This window comes from Bombus affinis, chromosome 11 (assembly GCF_024516045.1).
Source record: "Bombus affinis isolate iyBomAffi1 chromosome 11, iyBomAffi1.2, whole genome shotgun sequence".
In the NCBI taxonomy this organism is placed as follows: Eukaryota; Metazoa; Arthropoda; class Insecta; order Hymenoptera; family Apidae; genus Bombus; species Bombus affinis.
The window spans coordinates 1,212,665-1,230,949 of NC_066354.1; the positions used below are offsets into that span (position 1 = coordinate 1,212,665).

The 18,285-nt window shown below is 29.5% G+C and overlaps 2 protein-coding genes across 6 annotated transcripts; one reads left to right on the forward strand and one right to left on the reverse strand.

Moving 5' to 3' along the window:
* The first annotated feature begins 2,211 nt into the window (after nucleotides 1-2,211).
* LOC126922063 (protein FAM117B-like) lies at nucleotides 2,212-13,539 on the forward strand. 2 transcript variants are annotated; one of them, XM_050734260.1, is made up of 9 exons: nucleotides 2,212-3,462; nucleotides 4,466-4,626; nucleotides 4,774-4,871; nucleotides 5,029-5,168; nucleotides 5,250-5,416; nucleotides 5,508-5,637; nucleotides 5,985-6,065; nucleotides 7,044-7,179; nucleotides 7,432-13,539. In XM_050734260.1, exons 1-9 carry the CDS (start codon nucleotides 3,222-3,224, stop codon nucleotides 7,610-7,612), a joined length of 1,335 nt encoding a protein of 444 aa, XP_050590217.1. In that variant the 5' UTR covers nucleotides 2,212-3,221; the 3' UTR covers nucleotides 7,613-13,539. The 2 variants fall into 2 exon arrangements, with proteins under 2 accessions (XP_050590217.1, XP_050590218.1); XM_050734261.1 differs by lacking the exon at nucleotides 5,985-6,065.
* LOC126922046 (sorting nexin-29) lies at nucleotides 13,444-17,942 on the reverse strand. 4 transcript variants are annotated; one of them, XM_050734230.1, is made up of 12 exons: nucleotides 17,393-17,942; nucleotides 16,534-16,796; nucleotides 15,931-16,232; nucleotides 15,728-15,853; nucleotides 15,406-15,553; nucleotides 15,207-15,336; nucleotides 14,881-15,122; nucleotides 14,586-14,801; nucleotides 14,356-14,512; nucleotides 14,146-14,286; nucleotides 13,894-14,033; nucleotides 13,444-13,768 (listed from the first exon to the last, which is right to left on the reverse strand). In XM_050734230.1, the coding sequence occupies exons 1-12, from the start codon at nucleotides 17,393-17,395 to the stop codon at nucleotides 13,684-13,686; spliced, it is 1,953 nt and encodes a 650-aa protein (XP_050590187.1). In that variant the 5' UTR covers nucleotides 17,396-17,942; the 3' UTR covers nucleotides 13,444-13,683. The 4 variants fall into 4 exon arrangements, with proteins under 4 accessions (XP_050590187.1, XP_050590186.1, XP_050590184.1 ...); XM_050734229.1 differs by having other exon boundaries at nucleotides 15,207-15,288; nucleotides 15,406-15,655; XM_050734227.1 differs by having other exon boundaries at nucleotides 15,406-15,655; nucleotides 17,393-17,940.
* Between the last annotated feature and the right edge of the window lie 343 nt (nucleotides 17,943-18,285).

An 18,285-nucleotide genomic window follows, 5' to 3' on the forward strand; every position in this document is an offset into this window, starting at 1 on the left:
TATTAAATTAATGAAAAGTATTTACATGTTATTCTTTTATACTTAAAAATATGTAAGTGCTTTTGTATGAAAATGTCTTAAAGGCAATATCATTATGAAAAATTATTTTAAACCAATTACATTTAGTATGTTTAACACAGTATTTAAATCATTTATTTTATACAGATTTATTAATTATTCTCGATGAACATTATAATCCATTTAGTTTTTATTATCATTCAAAGCATTTCCTACTCTGATTTACATACTCATTAAAACTTTTAATTTAGAAATACATGGCTTTTTTATGAATCCATATAAGAAATAATTAGTGTATTATAAGTAGATAAAAAAATAAAGATAAATTAAGATGCATGCCAATATTTTTCCAGTATTATTAAAAATTGAAACAATATACTTTATTTGTATAAACTTATCTTAAATTTTGTATAAAATATAAAATTATGAATATATATAATTTATTTATATATATGTAAATTATTGCTATTGCTATTATTACTAGCAATAATTTACACATTTATAAATGATATCACTTTCATGATATACTTACTATAAATAATTGGCGTATCTATTTTTTTATATCACAACACAATTTTTTTATTCACAAAAATATTTGAACGGTACTTAAAATTTTGAACTTTGAATAAATTTGTAATAAAAGCGATTAAAGTGATAGAAAAGTGCTAAAGAAAATTAAAATCTTTAAAGCTTGAAATTTAATCTTATTTTAGCTCTTATATCGATTTATTATGTTTAATATTTTGCGGTCCTTTTCGTCACTATTAGTAATTAAAGAAAGAAGTAATAACATGTGTAGACTAAGATGGACTGATGTATGAATTAAAACACGTCAGTGTTGTGTTCAGTTACTAAGAAACAAACTAGTATAATTAATATAATAATAATATTGTTATAACAGATAAATATTTGTATAATGTATAACATTTCACTATTTCATGTTTGTCAATTTGATCATTATACTTGTATTTTTCACATCATTTTGTAATTATGCTTTCCTTAATAATGCTTTAAGATTCTGTTAATTAAAGTACATAATTTCCAACAATTGGTGCATACATAAGATGTACAAAATATTTACTCTTTTATTACTATTTAAATATATTTTTTGTTTTACAATTAGCATTAGCACACTATTATAATACAAAATTTCTTTGTGAATTATAAGATATTATAATTTGACATAATTATTTTTGGAATTGATGTACAGCATTCCTAAAACTATTTTGCAGAGTGATTCAGCATTACTTACAAAAATTGTATACATATGCATACATATTTTATATGTATGAATATTTATACATATAGAAAGGTATAATTAATTATAAGTACATTATGTCATTAGCCTTTAGCGAGGAGCATGGCAGTGCCTTTATTAAACAAATTTCCATGCAAATACATGTCACAACATAAAATTTTAATTTTAATACTTTTATGCTGACAACATATGACAAGTGACTTAAAGCTTAATAGTTTAAGTTGGATCATAGATTCAATATGCTTATACATATATTTAGATCATAATTTTACTGTCTTTTTAAGTTAAATATCAAAATAATAATTTTATAGTGTTTTAAGTGCAAGACATAAATAATATATACAAGTTAATGCCTGCACATACATATACACATTTGCTTTACCTTTATCTTCACATTTACAGATGCAACACATGAAAGAAGCCTTATGCCAGGTCAAAATATGTTACTTTTATTTTCACATTTACTAATGTACTAAAAGTTTTGACTGATGTTTAAAAGTTTTGGAATCTTGGATATTATTTAATCTAGTCATATGTTATCAATAGTAACACTTAAAAAAACAATGTAATGAAACTGCATAGTTTAATGTATAATATATTGTAAATAAATATACGAGCTTAATTCATAAAAAATATAATTTTTTAAACCCAACTGTTAAAAATGAAAAACAATTTTAACGCACCAATATTCTCTATCTCACTAATTTTTATAAAAAGTTGTATAGAAGGTACGGAATCATTCAACAGGAAAAGTATCTCGTTTGCCCTCGAAAATTTTGTACAAAAGACATAAAAGTAACGAAAGTAAATAAAGTAAAGAAATAGGATTTTTGTAGCCAGAGAGATCATAAAAATTTGGTATTATCAATAACATTGAAATCAAGCTCGCGCGTAAATATCAGTTCGATAGTAACGAATTGAAACGATTATATCTCGAGATTTCTCCTAGCGAGAGTATCGAATGAACGTAGCGTGCACGCGCCGTAGCTGAAAAACGTAAGCTTGGATACTACGCCTGTGCTAGTACGTGCTCCGTACACGAAAGTTATTCACACACGCTATTCATCGGCTTGTGCTCCTCCATTACGTACATAACGTGAAACGTAAAACGCTACATACTAGTCTGTACGTGTGTCGTGCAGGTGTATATAAGCAGAGTTGCGCACGTCGTACATGAACACCAAAACATCATTTTGATTCAGAGGTGATTTCTTGGTAAAATAAACGAATATAAAACGATTAGTGTCTATTTCTTGGTGGATTGGTAGGGTAATGGACGTTAGTTAAAAGAGAAGTGATTCGTGGATATCGAGAACAACCGGTAAATAAGATTTTGGACAAGAGATCAAAGCAATCGAGGAAAGGGCGAATTTGAGTGCCACTGCACAAGCGCGAATAAGACAGAGAGACTCAAAGAAGGTTAGAGTGAGATAGCGATAGGACGCTAGGTACGGTGCTACGGTGGTAGTGAATGGAACGCGGCCCCCACGGGTGAGCGTAGTACGACGCTCCACGGGCTAGCGTTGCACCAATGACCAGCCGGGACGGGCGATCACGTGACGTGCGTGCCGAGGCAGCAGCAGAACATTGCAAATGACAAGACGCGTAGGGCATTGTCGTCGCGCCGCCGCTACCACCGCTCCTGTCGTAGTTGCTAGTGAATTCGTCGCGCCATTGTCGTCGTTGCTGCTACTATCGTTGATGAGATCTCGCCCGCCACCGATTAGCCGAAGATTGTAAAACGATTCTGAAAATCTGTCTTCGGTACTGTCGGCACTACCGCTGCTGTCGCCGCGTGTGCGCGACAAAGTCGCGGGTGCTCGGAGGCCTCGTGCCCTGAACGGTGCCCGCGGCGCCCCATCCTTAGCAGAGCATATTCGAAATACAGTGTACCATCAGATACACCAGCATCGACGGCCTGAGTGCCAGCTGCCTATATGACAAAATGTCGGGATCACAGCGAATGCGAAAGTCCTCGCCATGCTCGACATCGAAGCAAGGCCCAATGCGCGCGACTCTACCCGTAAGCTCGCTGTTACGACAAGGCCGGCAAGGCAGCAGTCTCAGGAAGAGTAACAGCAACAGTCCTACTGTATCGCCAACAAACGCGAGTGCGTGGCGGGCCCGCATCTCGCCGGAGACTTCTTCCTCGGGACAACGAAGCCCCGGTTCCCTCTCTTACAAAGGTATTTACGCTCACTGCTCCACATCCTCACGTATTTACTATACACTGTTATCTCTCGCTACACTTTGTTGTGTCTGTCATTTTATGTTTTCCATACCCTCCCAACTATATATTCCCCCTTAATTAAACCAATACTTTTTATTTCTTGTTTCTTTTTATTTCAATGTTACAACACGGCCGATTATAAATGTTTATTGTGTCATTGTACCATGCATCAATTTTTCATCGATCGTCTATTTGCAAGTGTATCGTTCTGTTTTTCTTGATTGCAACAATTTTTAATATTATTTTTACGAGATTCGGTACAATTTGTTCGTGTCAGGTACGTGTCATACGTACAATCGGTTGTAAATATTGTAATTGTGACGAAGAAATTTATATTATCTTGATTCTGATATATGTTTCTTAAATCTGTAATCATTTTTGATGATAATCCTAAAATATGCAATGATTTTTAAACGTTTTCTAACTTACACATTCGTTAATTATAATTTAGCACGTTGAATTTTATATTGATTTACAGTTATAAAACAATGTAATATATTTGTAAATGTAAATTGTGCATTATGATTTTGATTGTGTCTAATAAGTAATGATATGTATCGATGGACTGAGCAATGATGAATGTTTTGTTATATATATATACAAATATGGTATATTAAGTTATATGTACAATACAGTCATTAACATGTGATAACAATTAAAAAGCAAATTAATCTCCTTTTTTTCTTTTTATCATAGATTTATAATTTTTCAAATTGATTGATTCGGTAACCGAATACATAGCTTTAGATCGGTTCCACAATAAACAGTTAAAAAACTCATTCCTCCTTTACCCTATTATTGCATTATTTAAATTTTGCTTTTATTTTTGTTTATTTTATCCAGTAACCGAATACACTGTTGATAGTCCGGTTCTGGTTTATGTTTACACAACAGTGATATACCTTTGATTTCATCCAACTGCAAAAGTTATGTTTATCTAACATCTTTTTTATAAACAGCAAAATCAAAAACATTAAGCGGAAGATGCAGCGAAAGTTTAAGTGGAAACCAAAATATTCGAAGGACAGCATCACTAGATACAATTTATTTGAAAGGACAATGGCCTCGTGATTCGTATTACATTCACTCTAGTCTTCTATTGGTTGATAAATCTACACAGGTAAATTTTATTGTATTTTAAATATGTGTATTTGTATGTTTGATTGTTCTAGTTTTATAAATATTTTACTCTATTGTACAATGTAATAACATTCTGTGTGTTTCATGCCAGCATAATTTACAAACTAATAAAATTATGTTTTTATAGACAGAAGAATGGTCCAATGAACCAAGAAAATTACACACCCGTCATCCTACAGAACAAACTACTACAGATGAAAAACTAGAAAAGTATTTCAGGCATCGGTATGTATAGATCATTGAAATTATTCTATTTTTATCTTCTAAATAATAATGACAAATTTTACAATAATGATGAGTTTTAAATGTCATATTGTAATTTGCACACAACATACTACTACGACATTTACCTATGTGTTCTAACAAAAGATGTATAACATAGGTTGCAACGTTCAAGTAAAGAAGGTACCAGCAGTAGAGAACGAACAGCAGCATTTGGACTTATAATGCCAGGTGGACCACCACCAGCTTTTCCTGCAGATCACACAGTTTTACCCAGTATTGCTTCACAAACATCTATACGTAAGTTCATTGAAGAATAAATTTCCACATAACAAATCTCTTTGTTTCTAAAATTGATTGATATTTTATTATTATATCTAGACAATCAATTTGGTTTGAGTACAAAGGCAAGTCCTATGAATATCCCTGTGAAACCAATGAGGCCTCCAATGCGTTCTTCTATTGAAGGATTAAATCAAGAAATTGAAGGATTGGTTCTCAAATCTGCAGCTAACCCTAGTGACCCTGATCATCCAGTGGAAGACAAAGCACGTGTTCATTTCTATTTATGATGATGTATAAACATAATTCCTTATGACAATATATAACTTATTTACAATAATTTAATTATTCTTATAGTATGCACGGTATCGTGAACAAATTACACCGGAAGGTCATCGTGCGCCATTAGCAGACCTACTAAGGGCTACTCGTAGTGTGAACACACAAACGCCAGCTACTGACCTTCCCTCCAGTTCTTATTCTTCAGGTAAGTTTATGTTTTGTTTTATATTATTTAATAGTGTTTAGATATATGAAGTAGTTGTCAATGTTTTTAGAAAATATATATGAACTTGATAAGTTTTATGTTGAAAATTATGGGAACCTAATCCGAACGTTAACTTTAACACCACCAGATTAATAATTATATGCAATGTTTGTTATTAGTATTCATAATACTAGTAGTATGTTTTCGTGATTTAAAAGATATAAAAAGAGTTATATGTTCTTGTTTTTTAAATGAGAGTATATACATATATGTATGTGTGAAGTATTTCTGGTTACTGGTAACACTATAAATAACAGACTAACTATGGTGTGTGCCTGTTGAGACAGGCCCTCCATCTAGGAATTCTGAGTCTCCGCTGATTCCTGGTCTTATGGATGCGTCCCGTCCGCCTAGCGATCTCTTACAAGGTTGGCGCATATTTGCGGAAACATTCTTTTTATTTCTCATGAAATCCCTTTTAATCAAATATGTTTGTTTTCTTCTTTTTTTTTTTTTTGAATGCCCTTGTTCAAATAGTTACTGACATTTTATACATCTATCTATAAATTTTTTACTATTTCGTAAATATGTATACATATACATATATATGTACACACAATATTTTAAGTCTGAAGTATATGCATGAGTTATATATATTTTATAGGATGCCAAAATCAATTACCATTAATATTACACCTGGAATTATTTTCTGATTTTACACAATTAATTAATGTTTTGTACTGATCAAAAATTTGATGTGTTTTCATAGAATAATAATGCCAAATTAAATGTTCACAATATATTATGACATTATATGGTAAACGAATCTATCTTTAATAAAATGTATTTTTTATTATTGCATTGATGCTTGCATGTAGTATTTTGTTTTATATAGGATTATATATATATATATATTCTTTTTTAAATCAATATTTTTTTAACTGTTCTTATTTAAAAATAATTATTGAAGCACTATGATGTCATTTGAAGTATGTTATTGCATGATAATTGATCATATATGTAATTTTTAGATTTATTAAATTATGTATTAATTTTGTAGCGATTATGTTTAATACATAATTGCCACATAGAGACTATTGTATCTTAAATCTTAACATTGTATATACACAAGTATCATATAAAATATCTATACAACTTTCGCAAATCTATCCAGATATGTTACTGTTAATAAAGTGGATTGAAGTTTAGTTTTAGTGTACAAAACTATTACACATTTATATTATTTTTTATTTTTTATATGAATGAATTTATAAATACAAGAATTATATAATTTAGTTATTAAGAGCATGGATTAAAGATATTTACTTTTCAATTGATATATACAATGTTGTTTGCTTACTATTTTTATATGGTTATTAATTCTGATGTTCTAATTTATCTTTAAGGTGGAAGTCGTGGCTCAACCCCCGAACAAGATAGAGAAGGGCGCCTTGGCACCTCTCCTCACATTAATAGGTTCCTTGCAAGAGAACCACCTGATGGCTGTGAGAAAGTCAATCTCAAATTTGTAGAGGATGCCAGGTAATTGTCATGCACGTTTTTTTTTTAAATTAGGATAATTTGTAGAAAATCTATTATGATAATAATTAATTTGTAACTCCTATCAGATTTTATGTCTTACATCAAATTAAATATGTATAATATTCGTATTGCCGGTAAAAATAACTTAAGTTCACTAAGGTTGAAATTCAGTTAGTTAAAATTAACATCCCTTCCTTATTTAAGAATATTAACATATTAGCATTATTGAAACAGTTATATTTGTATGTATAGGCGACCCATGATAGACTTGAGCAAACTAGACTATTGCCCAAAGCCGTGTGTAGCATTCCAGTTAAAACCTAGCTTGGGATCAGCGTTCCTGCCATTACAACAGCCAGCCAGTCCAACAATGGTTGCCAGTGCATCACCCTCTTCGCATACAACACCAACTACACCTCCTCCAAACCCATAGTCCTGCTCTTTACCTTACAGAATAATGTTCACAAACCCAATTGGTATATATATATTTTTTTTGAATGACCTCATGGGTAGAAAGTGGTTTACTTTGATATGAAAGCATATACCAACAAAGAAAAGTTACCGAAAAAGCAGCCTGTTTTCAGTGCGACCCAACGTTCGGGCATCGTGAATGTGTAATTAAAAAGTTATAATTGCATTGATACAAAATATTGAAAGCATCTGAGCTCCGTTAATGTTTCAAACCATAATAAATACGAGGAACAATAATTTGTGATAACTAAAAAAACGACATTTAGGAATGAACATTGTGTTCTACAGGGAGAAAGACTAATAAAAATTGTGTATTCTAAATTTAGTGCTAAAATGTGCTAAACAACTTTAGTTTTGTATACAGGGATAAATATTCAAATGTCAGAGTATTAAATTTGATTGTTGGAAAAAGCAAAATTATACAGATACAAAATGGGTACATGTGCCTGGATATGTACATCGGTACCCCTTTATAAATTTTTCATTAGATCTTTCACTGAAATTATTCGATTGCATACTGGAACGAAACACTTGTTAAAATTTTGTATTGTTTTATATTATTACTTATATGCTGAAAATATTGAAATTATTATTATCTGAGGAGCTCGAAAATAATGTGTCCCTATGGTACATTATTTTTTAGAATTATATTCTCTTAGAATTATTCACGTACATTCTTTACTCCTTTTTTTTAAGGTCGCGTATGTAAGATAAAGGCGTAAATTAATTGTCATGATAGTTTATTTTGTATTACGTGTACAAATGTGCACTTTTGCATAGCTTCTTTTTATAGTAATGTCTCTTAGATGATAAGTTTTTATTTTGAAAGTAAAACAAGCACTTTGTTCAAGTATAGTGTTCAGTGTCATAAAGCAACTTATGGAAGTTAAGTTAATTGCAAGAGTATATTCTGTTGTTTAATAACTAAATTACCATAGGGCTGCAAAATTTTTGGTTTAATTTGTGTTATGTTAGTTTACTATCTGAATATGTACAACCAATACAGCATGCAATGACAGGTTGACGGATGTATGATAGAATGAACCTAATGATATAAGGTGGAAATATAATGAGTAAAAATATGGCGAATGGTAAAATTAAACATTGATTAAAGTAACAAATAACGACATGTGCTTTAGCCAGTGTGGTATCAGATGTGCATACACCTGGCTCCCTAACTTGGCACAGTATGGGTGTGCGTGTAGGGTTTTGTATAAACGTGGATCATAGTAAAGAAATTTATAATCTGCGTTCTATACAAATAACAGTATGCATGTGTTGTAATATCAGAATCCTGATTAAGCCATCCACGAATAACGCTAAGGCTTATGGTATTATCGAAGTACGTATTGTATGAATATTATAAGTATTTGGAGTACTCTGAAATTTAATTATTTAAATTTGTAGTAGTATTTGTGTGTGTGTGTATACTTTAAATATATTTTTAATAATTAGCAGTTATTCGTTTCTCTATTAAATGTTTTTACAATAAGAATAATCAAAGGGATATCAAATATTGTTAAAAATATCTTTGTATAACAAACTATTCACTCTATATAAAGAAAAAATTTTGTAAGAGTTATTCGTGTGATGGCTTAACTTATTATTTAGTATATGCAGACATAGCCACTCAAGAAGTTCAATTTATTTTTTGCTTTCTAATACAGAACGTTTTGCAAACGATTTTATAGTTATGGTCTGAAGAATAAGGATCTTAATAAAATGTAAGATCAAGAGCAGGGAAGAACAGTTTTTTAAATACAATAGTAATATACTTTCTAATATTATATTGTATCTAGCTACAACAGTGAAAAATGTTAACACATAAAGTACCTGGCACACTGGTCTATGCTCTCTTTTATCCAGCTCACTAGAAAGTTCATGCCTTAGAATGCGTGGCAAAGTGTGCTAAATAGACAGGAAGGTTAATGAGAGAGTCAGGATATATACAAGATGCACTGGCTAGTTAACAAGTATACAATACAAAACTAATCTGCTATCTACTAGCTTAAGAAGATTTTCTTTTATTTATTTTCGCTATGGACCTAAATGACATCTATCCCATTGCTGTAAGAATACATGAATGTGAACGTTAAGTTTGCAGGCGCTCTAAAGAAAAGAGACAAAATTTATCAACCGCGTATTTCATCTGTTGGTATTTTCACTTAAACGGAGGAGAAGAAAAAATGTTTTAATATAAACACATTGTATTAATCATAGTGAATAAAAAGTTTCATACTTTTACTAATAAGCAGAAAAAGAAATTACTTTAGAGAGAAGCTAGCCTTATTATTTTTGACTACACTCATGAGGCTCCACTTTTTAACCTTCATGTACTTGCATAATGTGTTATCATTATTGTTAGCTTTTGTTGTCAATTTCATAAACAAAAGAATGTGTGTAAAGACTGCTAAACTAAAGATTACTTGTTATTTGGATATACCTAAATTTAAAGTTAAATAAAATTAGGCTCAAATTTCTCCGGTTACCTATGAAACAATATAGGTACTCTTTAATTCGTTAACTAAACGATCCTTATGTGACTACTGTTCGGTACATTCTCTTTACATATCTAAATCTGAGCAGGCTTCAGAATGGCAAAATGATTATGTCAATTACGAATTTATTTATCCCTAGGACTGCCCAGGACGTATCGTTGTAGTATTTCGTACAATAAAAAAGAACACAGAGATTGTTAAACATGATTGTAATTTGTAAGATGCTCAGAATTGTGTAAATTTTTTAACGCGTAAAACTTGTAAAAAGATATGTACTTCGAGAATTTTATATATTTGGTAAAGTTAAATGCAGCTTTTATTCATTGTTTTTTAAATAAATACGTAGAATATTATTTATCGTTTTTTATTGAAAGCAGAGAAATATGAAACCTTCTTTATGTAATGTTTTCTTGTAAGAGTATATTTTCGTACGTACAACTTTATAAATGTTTACGAGATTATTTAGAAAATTGTTATAAATTTTATATTTTAAAAATTATATTTTATTTTTAAAATGTATAATTTTTTTTTATAAAGATTCGTTATAAATATAGCTTCTTCTTTAATCTCAGTTACACAATGTTTCTTAGCGAATGGAGTTATAAAATAATATTATATATTGTGTAAAGAGTATCTTACAGTACAAGGCTATAAACATCTTATTAGTAGTTCACAACGGTACATCGAAAATTAATAATTTATACATAAGGATCTATCCACCTTCTAGTCTGTCCTAGGGCTAAATCAAAATTAGTCAGCGAAGAGAGCTAGTGAATGTAAATAATAATTTAAAGCCGTTTACGATGAAATCTTTGTACGGAACGTAGTGACTAAGGCCAACGAATTCTATACTTTTCGTGCGTCTCGCGAAAGTTCGTTGAACGAAAAAACTTGTGGAACAATGCGAACTTTAAAAAAATATGTGTATAAAAGAAATTACCATAATACGAGCTGTCCATAGTCAACAGAGATTAGACTCCTTTTCCGAACGGCACAATGCAATTGTCAAAATCATAGTAAATATTAATTTTATATATATATATATTTTTTTAATTTTACATTTTTTTATTATATTTCGAAAATTTCGAATTTATTAATTTTATTTAAAATTTTATGCGTTTCAACATCTTGTTTTCTATTAACAACACATACAACACACATATTTTACATTTTATTATCATTTTGTTCTTTATTTGCTTGAAATGTCATTTATCTCGGCAATATATTCTCTAATTTAAACAATAGATAGTCACACGCATCTCTATGAATCGTAAATTTAATGAGTACTGTTAATCATTTTTCAAATAAGTACCGCGTATCAGTATTGTAAAGTATGTTAATTTCTCGTGATCGAGATTTATTTTTTCTTTAATCTTGATAAACCTTCATGAAACGTTATATGTATAAATAAACTTATATTTTCTACGGAATAAAATACTCTTTAAGAGATAAGTTATTATACACTGTATTTTTCGTGCAGTATCAAATTTCAAAATATAAAAGCAAATTAAAGTATAAGATTTAGTACATAAAAAAATATATATTACCTTATTTTTGAGTATTTTATCATAATAATGCATTATTTATATTTGATATTGAAAGTTTTAATGTTATAATATGTTTACGAATACTTTAATTGCTTTCAACAGTAATCTTTGTTTTTCCTTTCTTTTTTTTATATTTCTGTTAAAGAATTGTATTTGTCCATTAAATTTAAGTATCGAATTTATATTCTTATCGAAACTTTAAGAACTTATTTAACGAATATATTCGATTATTTTTTTTCTCCCTATTGCAAGTCAGAATATTATATTATATGATATCGACTTGAAATGAATGTGTCTGATTTGTAATCGATTTTATAAGTAATGTAATCATGTACCATTATGTTACGAAACTTACTATGATTATGATGCTATGATTGCGATGCGCTATAAATATAGATTCCATAGATTCGTTTGAAGTGTATGTAATTGCAATTAATACATTGACTGCCATGCAACAATGTCTTTTCGATACATTTCGTATCGAATTAAATGTAAGCGGCTTCGATCTTTAAAGCAGCAAATGTCGATTTATCGGGATTTGTCATTTATATTGTTGCTTGCTCGAGCTACAATATAAAACTCTTGTCGCAACATCATCGAATGTATTATAATATATAACAATAATATACAGGTGTATCGTTGGTTCCTTTGTAACGAAAAAATACATTATGGTTCCACAATCGGCAGTCAAGGTATTAATGATGATTATATTAATGACTCGATAAACTTTGCTATTACAAGAAACTTTTATATCTCAATATGGAAAGGTAAAAAATAATTCACTGTCTGTGTCGCTCAGTATAAATACTAATTCACATTACGATTGAAATTTCATTGTTATAACGTATATTTATTATTTGATAAGAGTCACGTTCGAGGGACAAAAATTTACGCCTGAATAGGTTCTTCGATGATTGGTTCGTTGTAAAAATTCTCTTATCTTACCTCTCCATAGTGAGACTCCTATGCAACTTGTTAAACCTGTGAATCTTATATGCGATTAGTTGTATTATTTACCAGCATAATACTGTATGTACTTGTTCCAATAACAATATGCACTTTTATTTTTATCATAAAGTATAAATGGAAAAAGTGTACCTTTTTATATTACTGTTAAGGCGCCTTACATGAATAAAATTTTTAGAAAACGAGATTAAACACCCTATTATATAATTTAATTATAAGAACAACGTATAATGATTTATTTTTCGTATTCTGTGCATTGTCCTAGTTCTTTGATCTAAATTTGTTAATTCATTAAATAATATCTTTTATATACATTTTAATGATCATATTTCTTTTTATCATATAACATGTTTCAAATAATATTTTTTAATACGTTTATTAATTTTTAGTTTTTTAAATTTTATTTATTCTAAAATATAAGATATATAACAAATTTTGTATAATATATAAGAAATATATTTTTTTATCTGATTCAAAGATTAAAAATAGGATTAGAATTTCTCTTGAAATATGAATTAGAGTTTCAAACAATATTGCACATAAATTTGTGTAAAAAAATAATACATACTTTTGTGTAGAAAAAGAATTAACTTTTAATTAATTTTACTACATATTACTTTTATACATACATCGTCTATAAACAGCATATGTATGAATGTATATTAATTATAATTGTATACATACAGACATATGCTCGTATCTTCAATTGTCAACAATATATATATATATATACACACACACACACACACACACACACACACACACACACACACACACACACACACACACACACACACACACACACACACACACACACACACACACACACACACACACACACACACACACACACACACACACACACACACACACACACATATATATATATATATATATATATATATATATATATATATATATATATATATATATATATATATATATAGAACAATATAAGTATTTTATACATTAAATTAAAAAGCCTTCATGTATGTACAAATTATCTATAAAAACTTTAATAATTATAAACCCATGTATTGAGGGGAAGAAGAAAACGTGTTTCTTGTAGAGTTATTTTTCCTCGAATCCTCAGTATTAGGGTTATCACTAAAAAAGGTAATATTTTATAAGATCAGGATATTAAAAATACTTTTCTATAGATTTTTGAAGTTTTAGAATCGCTTGTCTATCATATTATATTAATATTAAATTAGTATTGTGAGATAAATTACCCAAAGAAAGGCATTAGGGATATAAGCGTTTGTCTACTTGGTCTAGAAGCAAATGCTGGGGAGCATTGTGCCAATCTTCCAACAATTCGTCTTAACCATTGTTGCAATTTTTGTCGTCGTTCTTCTACAAATTTAGCATCCTAGATAAAAATGAATAAAAATGAACTTCGAATATTTCCTGTAATATTGTATACTATTCTTTCATTAAGATATTTTCTATAGTATATTCTTTAGTATACTTCTGTAATGTACCTTATTTCCTATTGTCTTCTTTGGCGGAAATTCAAAAGTAGTAACAATTGCATCATGTTTCTTTAATTCTCTATAAAGTGCATGAAATTGCGCATATCGTCTATATATATTCCATTCGGTATCCCTAATACGTACGTATATCTGTAATAATTAATAAACTTAGATATATTTAACAATAATTTTATTGTAATTTATATCTACTTTAGATACCTGATAAACATGATGTATATCAGAAGACTGTCCAGTAAGGAATGCAGATGGAATCCATATATGTATGAGACATGGTGGTTCTAATGGTAAGTCGTCTTCATTTATAGGGCCACGAAGGCACTCTAATTCAGCTTGTAACAACTTAACTAATCTCTCCCTGGAAATTTCCCGAACATTAATATAAAATATAGATATTGTTACTGTTAAATATAGATATGTAATAATTTTACCTGTCATTTAATTGTAAAGTTAATCTAGCATTAAATTCCATTAATTCCGCATGCATGTCTGCAACTTGAATTAATTTTTCTTCGTATTGTTGAGCTTCATAATGATAATCTAATGATGGATCTTCTTCGGAAACTGTAGTAGAATCCGAATCTCTTCTCAACATTTGTACTGCCGTTACATATTTACGTAATTGTTGTCTTAATAATTCATTTTCTCTATTAAATCATAATTATATTAAAGTATAAGTTATTTCTATGCCTTATAAGATAAGGTGAATTATATTGCGAATTTTACCTATTTAATGCTTGTATTTGTAATTCGTGTCTTTCAAGATAATTTTGATGTTGTCTTTGTAAACGAGCAAGCTGTAATCTACTAGTCATAGCATCTTCTTTAGCTTGCTCTAACATTTCAGTCATAGCTAATAATCTTACTCGTAACACTTCAATGTCTGCACTATCAGCATCTGTATGAATATCTAAATCTGCAAATGGTTCCGTAGCTTCTACTGCAGGTTCTGCTACTTCAGATGAATCCTAAATAACAAGAAAATATAAAATGGATGAAAAACATTAAATTAAAAGATATAAAAATACGGAAGAGATGCATTTTATACATACGTCTAAGTAGCTTGGTAATGCTATCAACATGTCGTCTAACGTTTGATCTAAAGGAGACACGGGAACTAGTCCACCCATACTTCTGGAATTTGTAACTGGTGTTAATACTTTTTCTTCTTCAAAGTTTTCACTAAAAATATTAAAAAATTTTGTTATTTAAAGTGTCAATATTAAAATGTGAAATGGCAGATGCATTTACCTGTTTTCCCAGTCAGAAATTTCTTTATTGACTATTGTAGTAACATTATGTGTTTCTGGTTGAGATTGTGAAATTGTCGAACTAGGTGATGTAGAAGTTTTTGTTGATGTTACTGTAGGAGAATTGAGACAAGTTGGAGGTGCACTAACTGAAATGGAAGCTTCTGTACTTTCTTGTTCATCATTTTCGTTATCGAAAGAAATTATATGGGTTGGCACTTTTTTCCTTTGTCTCTGTTTTGAAGTAGGTCCTAATCGCGATATTAATTATATTCGTATAAAATTATATGTAATTTTATGCACTTGAAATGAAAAGCAATTACCTGGTATAGTAGATGATATAATGGGTTCAGATAATGAAATCTTTTGTTTTTCCATTTCTTTGCTTTTTGAATTATTATCTAATTCTTCATTATCTATCCTAATTGCAAATAAGATACTACCAAGTCCTAATAGTTAAAATGATATTTAATTATCTTAAATAAATAAGTTAATATAATACAAAATTGAATGAATGTTATTAAACCTGCTGCTACATCTGGTAATACAGCACTTCGTTCCTGGTCAAGTAAAAATGCCCAATCTTCATAAAACGAAGATAGTATCGAGGGGTCAATTATAGCATGTAAATGACGCTCTAAAGAACGTTCATTTAAAACAGCTCTAAGCCATGCTCTACCCCTACCATAATCAGTGTGAACTTTTTTTAGTACACTAAAACGTTCTTGTTCATGCCATGTTAATTGTTCCTTTATACATGGCCAAAAAGCCATATCTGATGTACTGCATGATTTTGTATTACCACCAGATACTATGTCTGAGACATGCCTATAAAGATATAAATAACATAAATTAATGTAACAGAATATATCTTTAGTTATTACTCATCACATAGCATTATCTTATAAACATACATCCGTGTAGTCATATTTGAGGTGATAAGAAGTACAAAAAAAAAAGTAGATGACTATATGCATAATATCAATATATATCAATCTTATCTTGAACAGACAAGGTAAACAAATGTCATTGTTTCTGTAGAAGTTTCCATAATATATATCTTATAAGAAATACTGATGAAATAAATGGCATTTTAATTTATATATGCAAGTATTATTTAGTTTATTACCTTAAAGCTGAATTAATTTTTTCAATGCATTTTGTACGTAATCCATGACTAAAAATTGATTCAAATATGTGACATAGCTGTGTAACACATATATCAGATTCAGTTGCTAATTCAGTACGCCCACCAAATCTAACATGACACTTTTTTGCAGCAGCTAATAAATTTTCCAATAGTTTCTGTCTCTCTGTTGCATGGTCATAACTTTGATTAGAATCAATTACATTATGTGTGCTTGGCACTATCGCTGACATTATACGTAAAGCCTAAAACATATAAGCCCAAGATATATGAAACACAGATATAAAATATAATCACATGCATTATTATTTATTTAAAACCTAATGCTATATGAAATTATGTAAGAAATTTATTTACTATATTTATTTATTAAAACATAAAAGAAAAACGTGGAAATCTTTGTTCATTAATACATTTCCTAAATTTTTAAAGTTTTTGCAAAGTTAAAATACAATGACTAAAGTATTTTTTGATATTTTTGTCCTTGTATCAGATACATGATGATAACATGAATTACGTATTATATAAATTAAAGGAATAAATTTTTAGGACAATTACACTTTTTATATGTATAACTCATTTTTCATTTAAATACACGCATTCATTTAAATATACTATTTAAGTAGAATATGCCACAGATATAAGCGCAATTTCTATTGTTCATTCCAGTACACAAAAGAAAGTTTACAGGTGTTTTCAGCAAGTAGTACAATGTTTAATCGTTAATTATGTTAATTGAAAGCATGTGTCGTATCACGAGATGCTTATTAATTTGTGAAAACAATGTTGACAGTATATAATACAACGATAATTCGATGATGTATAAAAAATAAATACATACCATGAGTATCAATCACTGAAGATCACGTTAATTTCCTTTCAAATTGTAATTTATTATTAAAAAGAGTTGTACAAAAAGTGTACATAAATATACAATCACTTCTAGGAATTATTATATACAGGATTTATCAAAGAGTACTACGACGTAACTATCTCATGACAATAAACAGAAGATTTAATTTTTCCAGTGAGTAATATATAAATTTATGTGGCAGGAAAACTGTAGGGGCGGAAACAGTCCCCTCATCTTTGCTCTTTTTCCTTGAACACAGATGTGTCATGTGAATTAGTTGGTATATATAAAATAGGCATAGAAAAAGTGACTCCGTTCGTCGAGCATTTTAGTATAGTACGTTGATCTCCTATATCCTGAGTATAGTAGTTCTATAGTATTCTTGTCAGTTATAATCTTGACACATTTAAGAACGCTTGTATTATTTACACAGTGATTGGTATAGTAGCTACAATTTCGTAGTTGTGGTGTTTAAAAGTATATAAAATATCACTAATTTGTTCGACGTAAAACTATAGTAGCAAATATAATGATTGTTTAGTGTCCTGTATCTTGGCAATAATGAATATTATTTTAAATTGATGAGCATAGAGATTGTCTTCTTTTTAACTTGGTACCACTGATTTCTTTATGTATGCCACAGTACATATTTTAGATATGTACGAGCATTACTATTTTAGATACAAGTCATGGTCAAACTAAGTCTGATACGTAATTGATAGGATTCTCGTCTCGTTATAATCTATGGATGATTGTAAATATAACTTGGTCAACTCTTTACAGAGTTTGTGCGATTTATAAGATGTTAGTTATGCGGTCATAGTAAGAGGTACTAAACAAGTGTATAAACAATAATGAAACAATTACAGTACAATAGAATG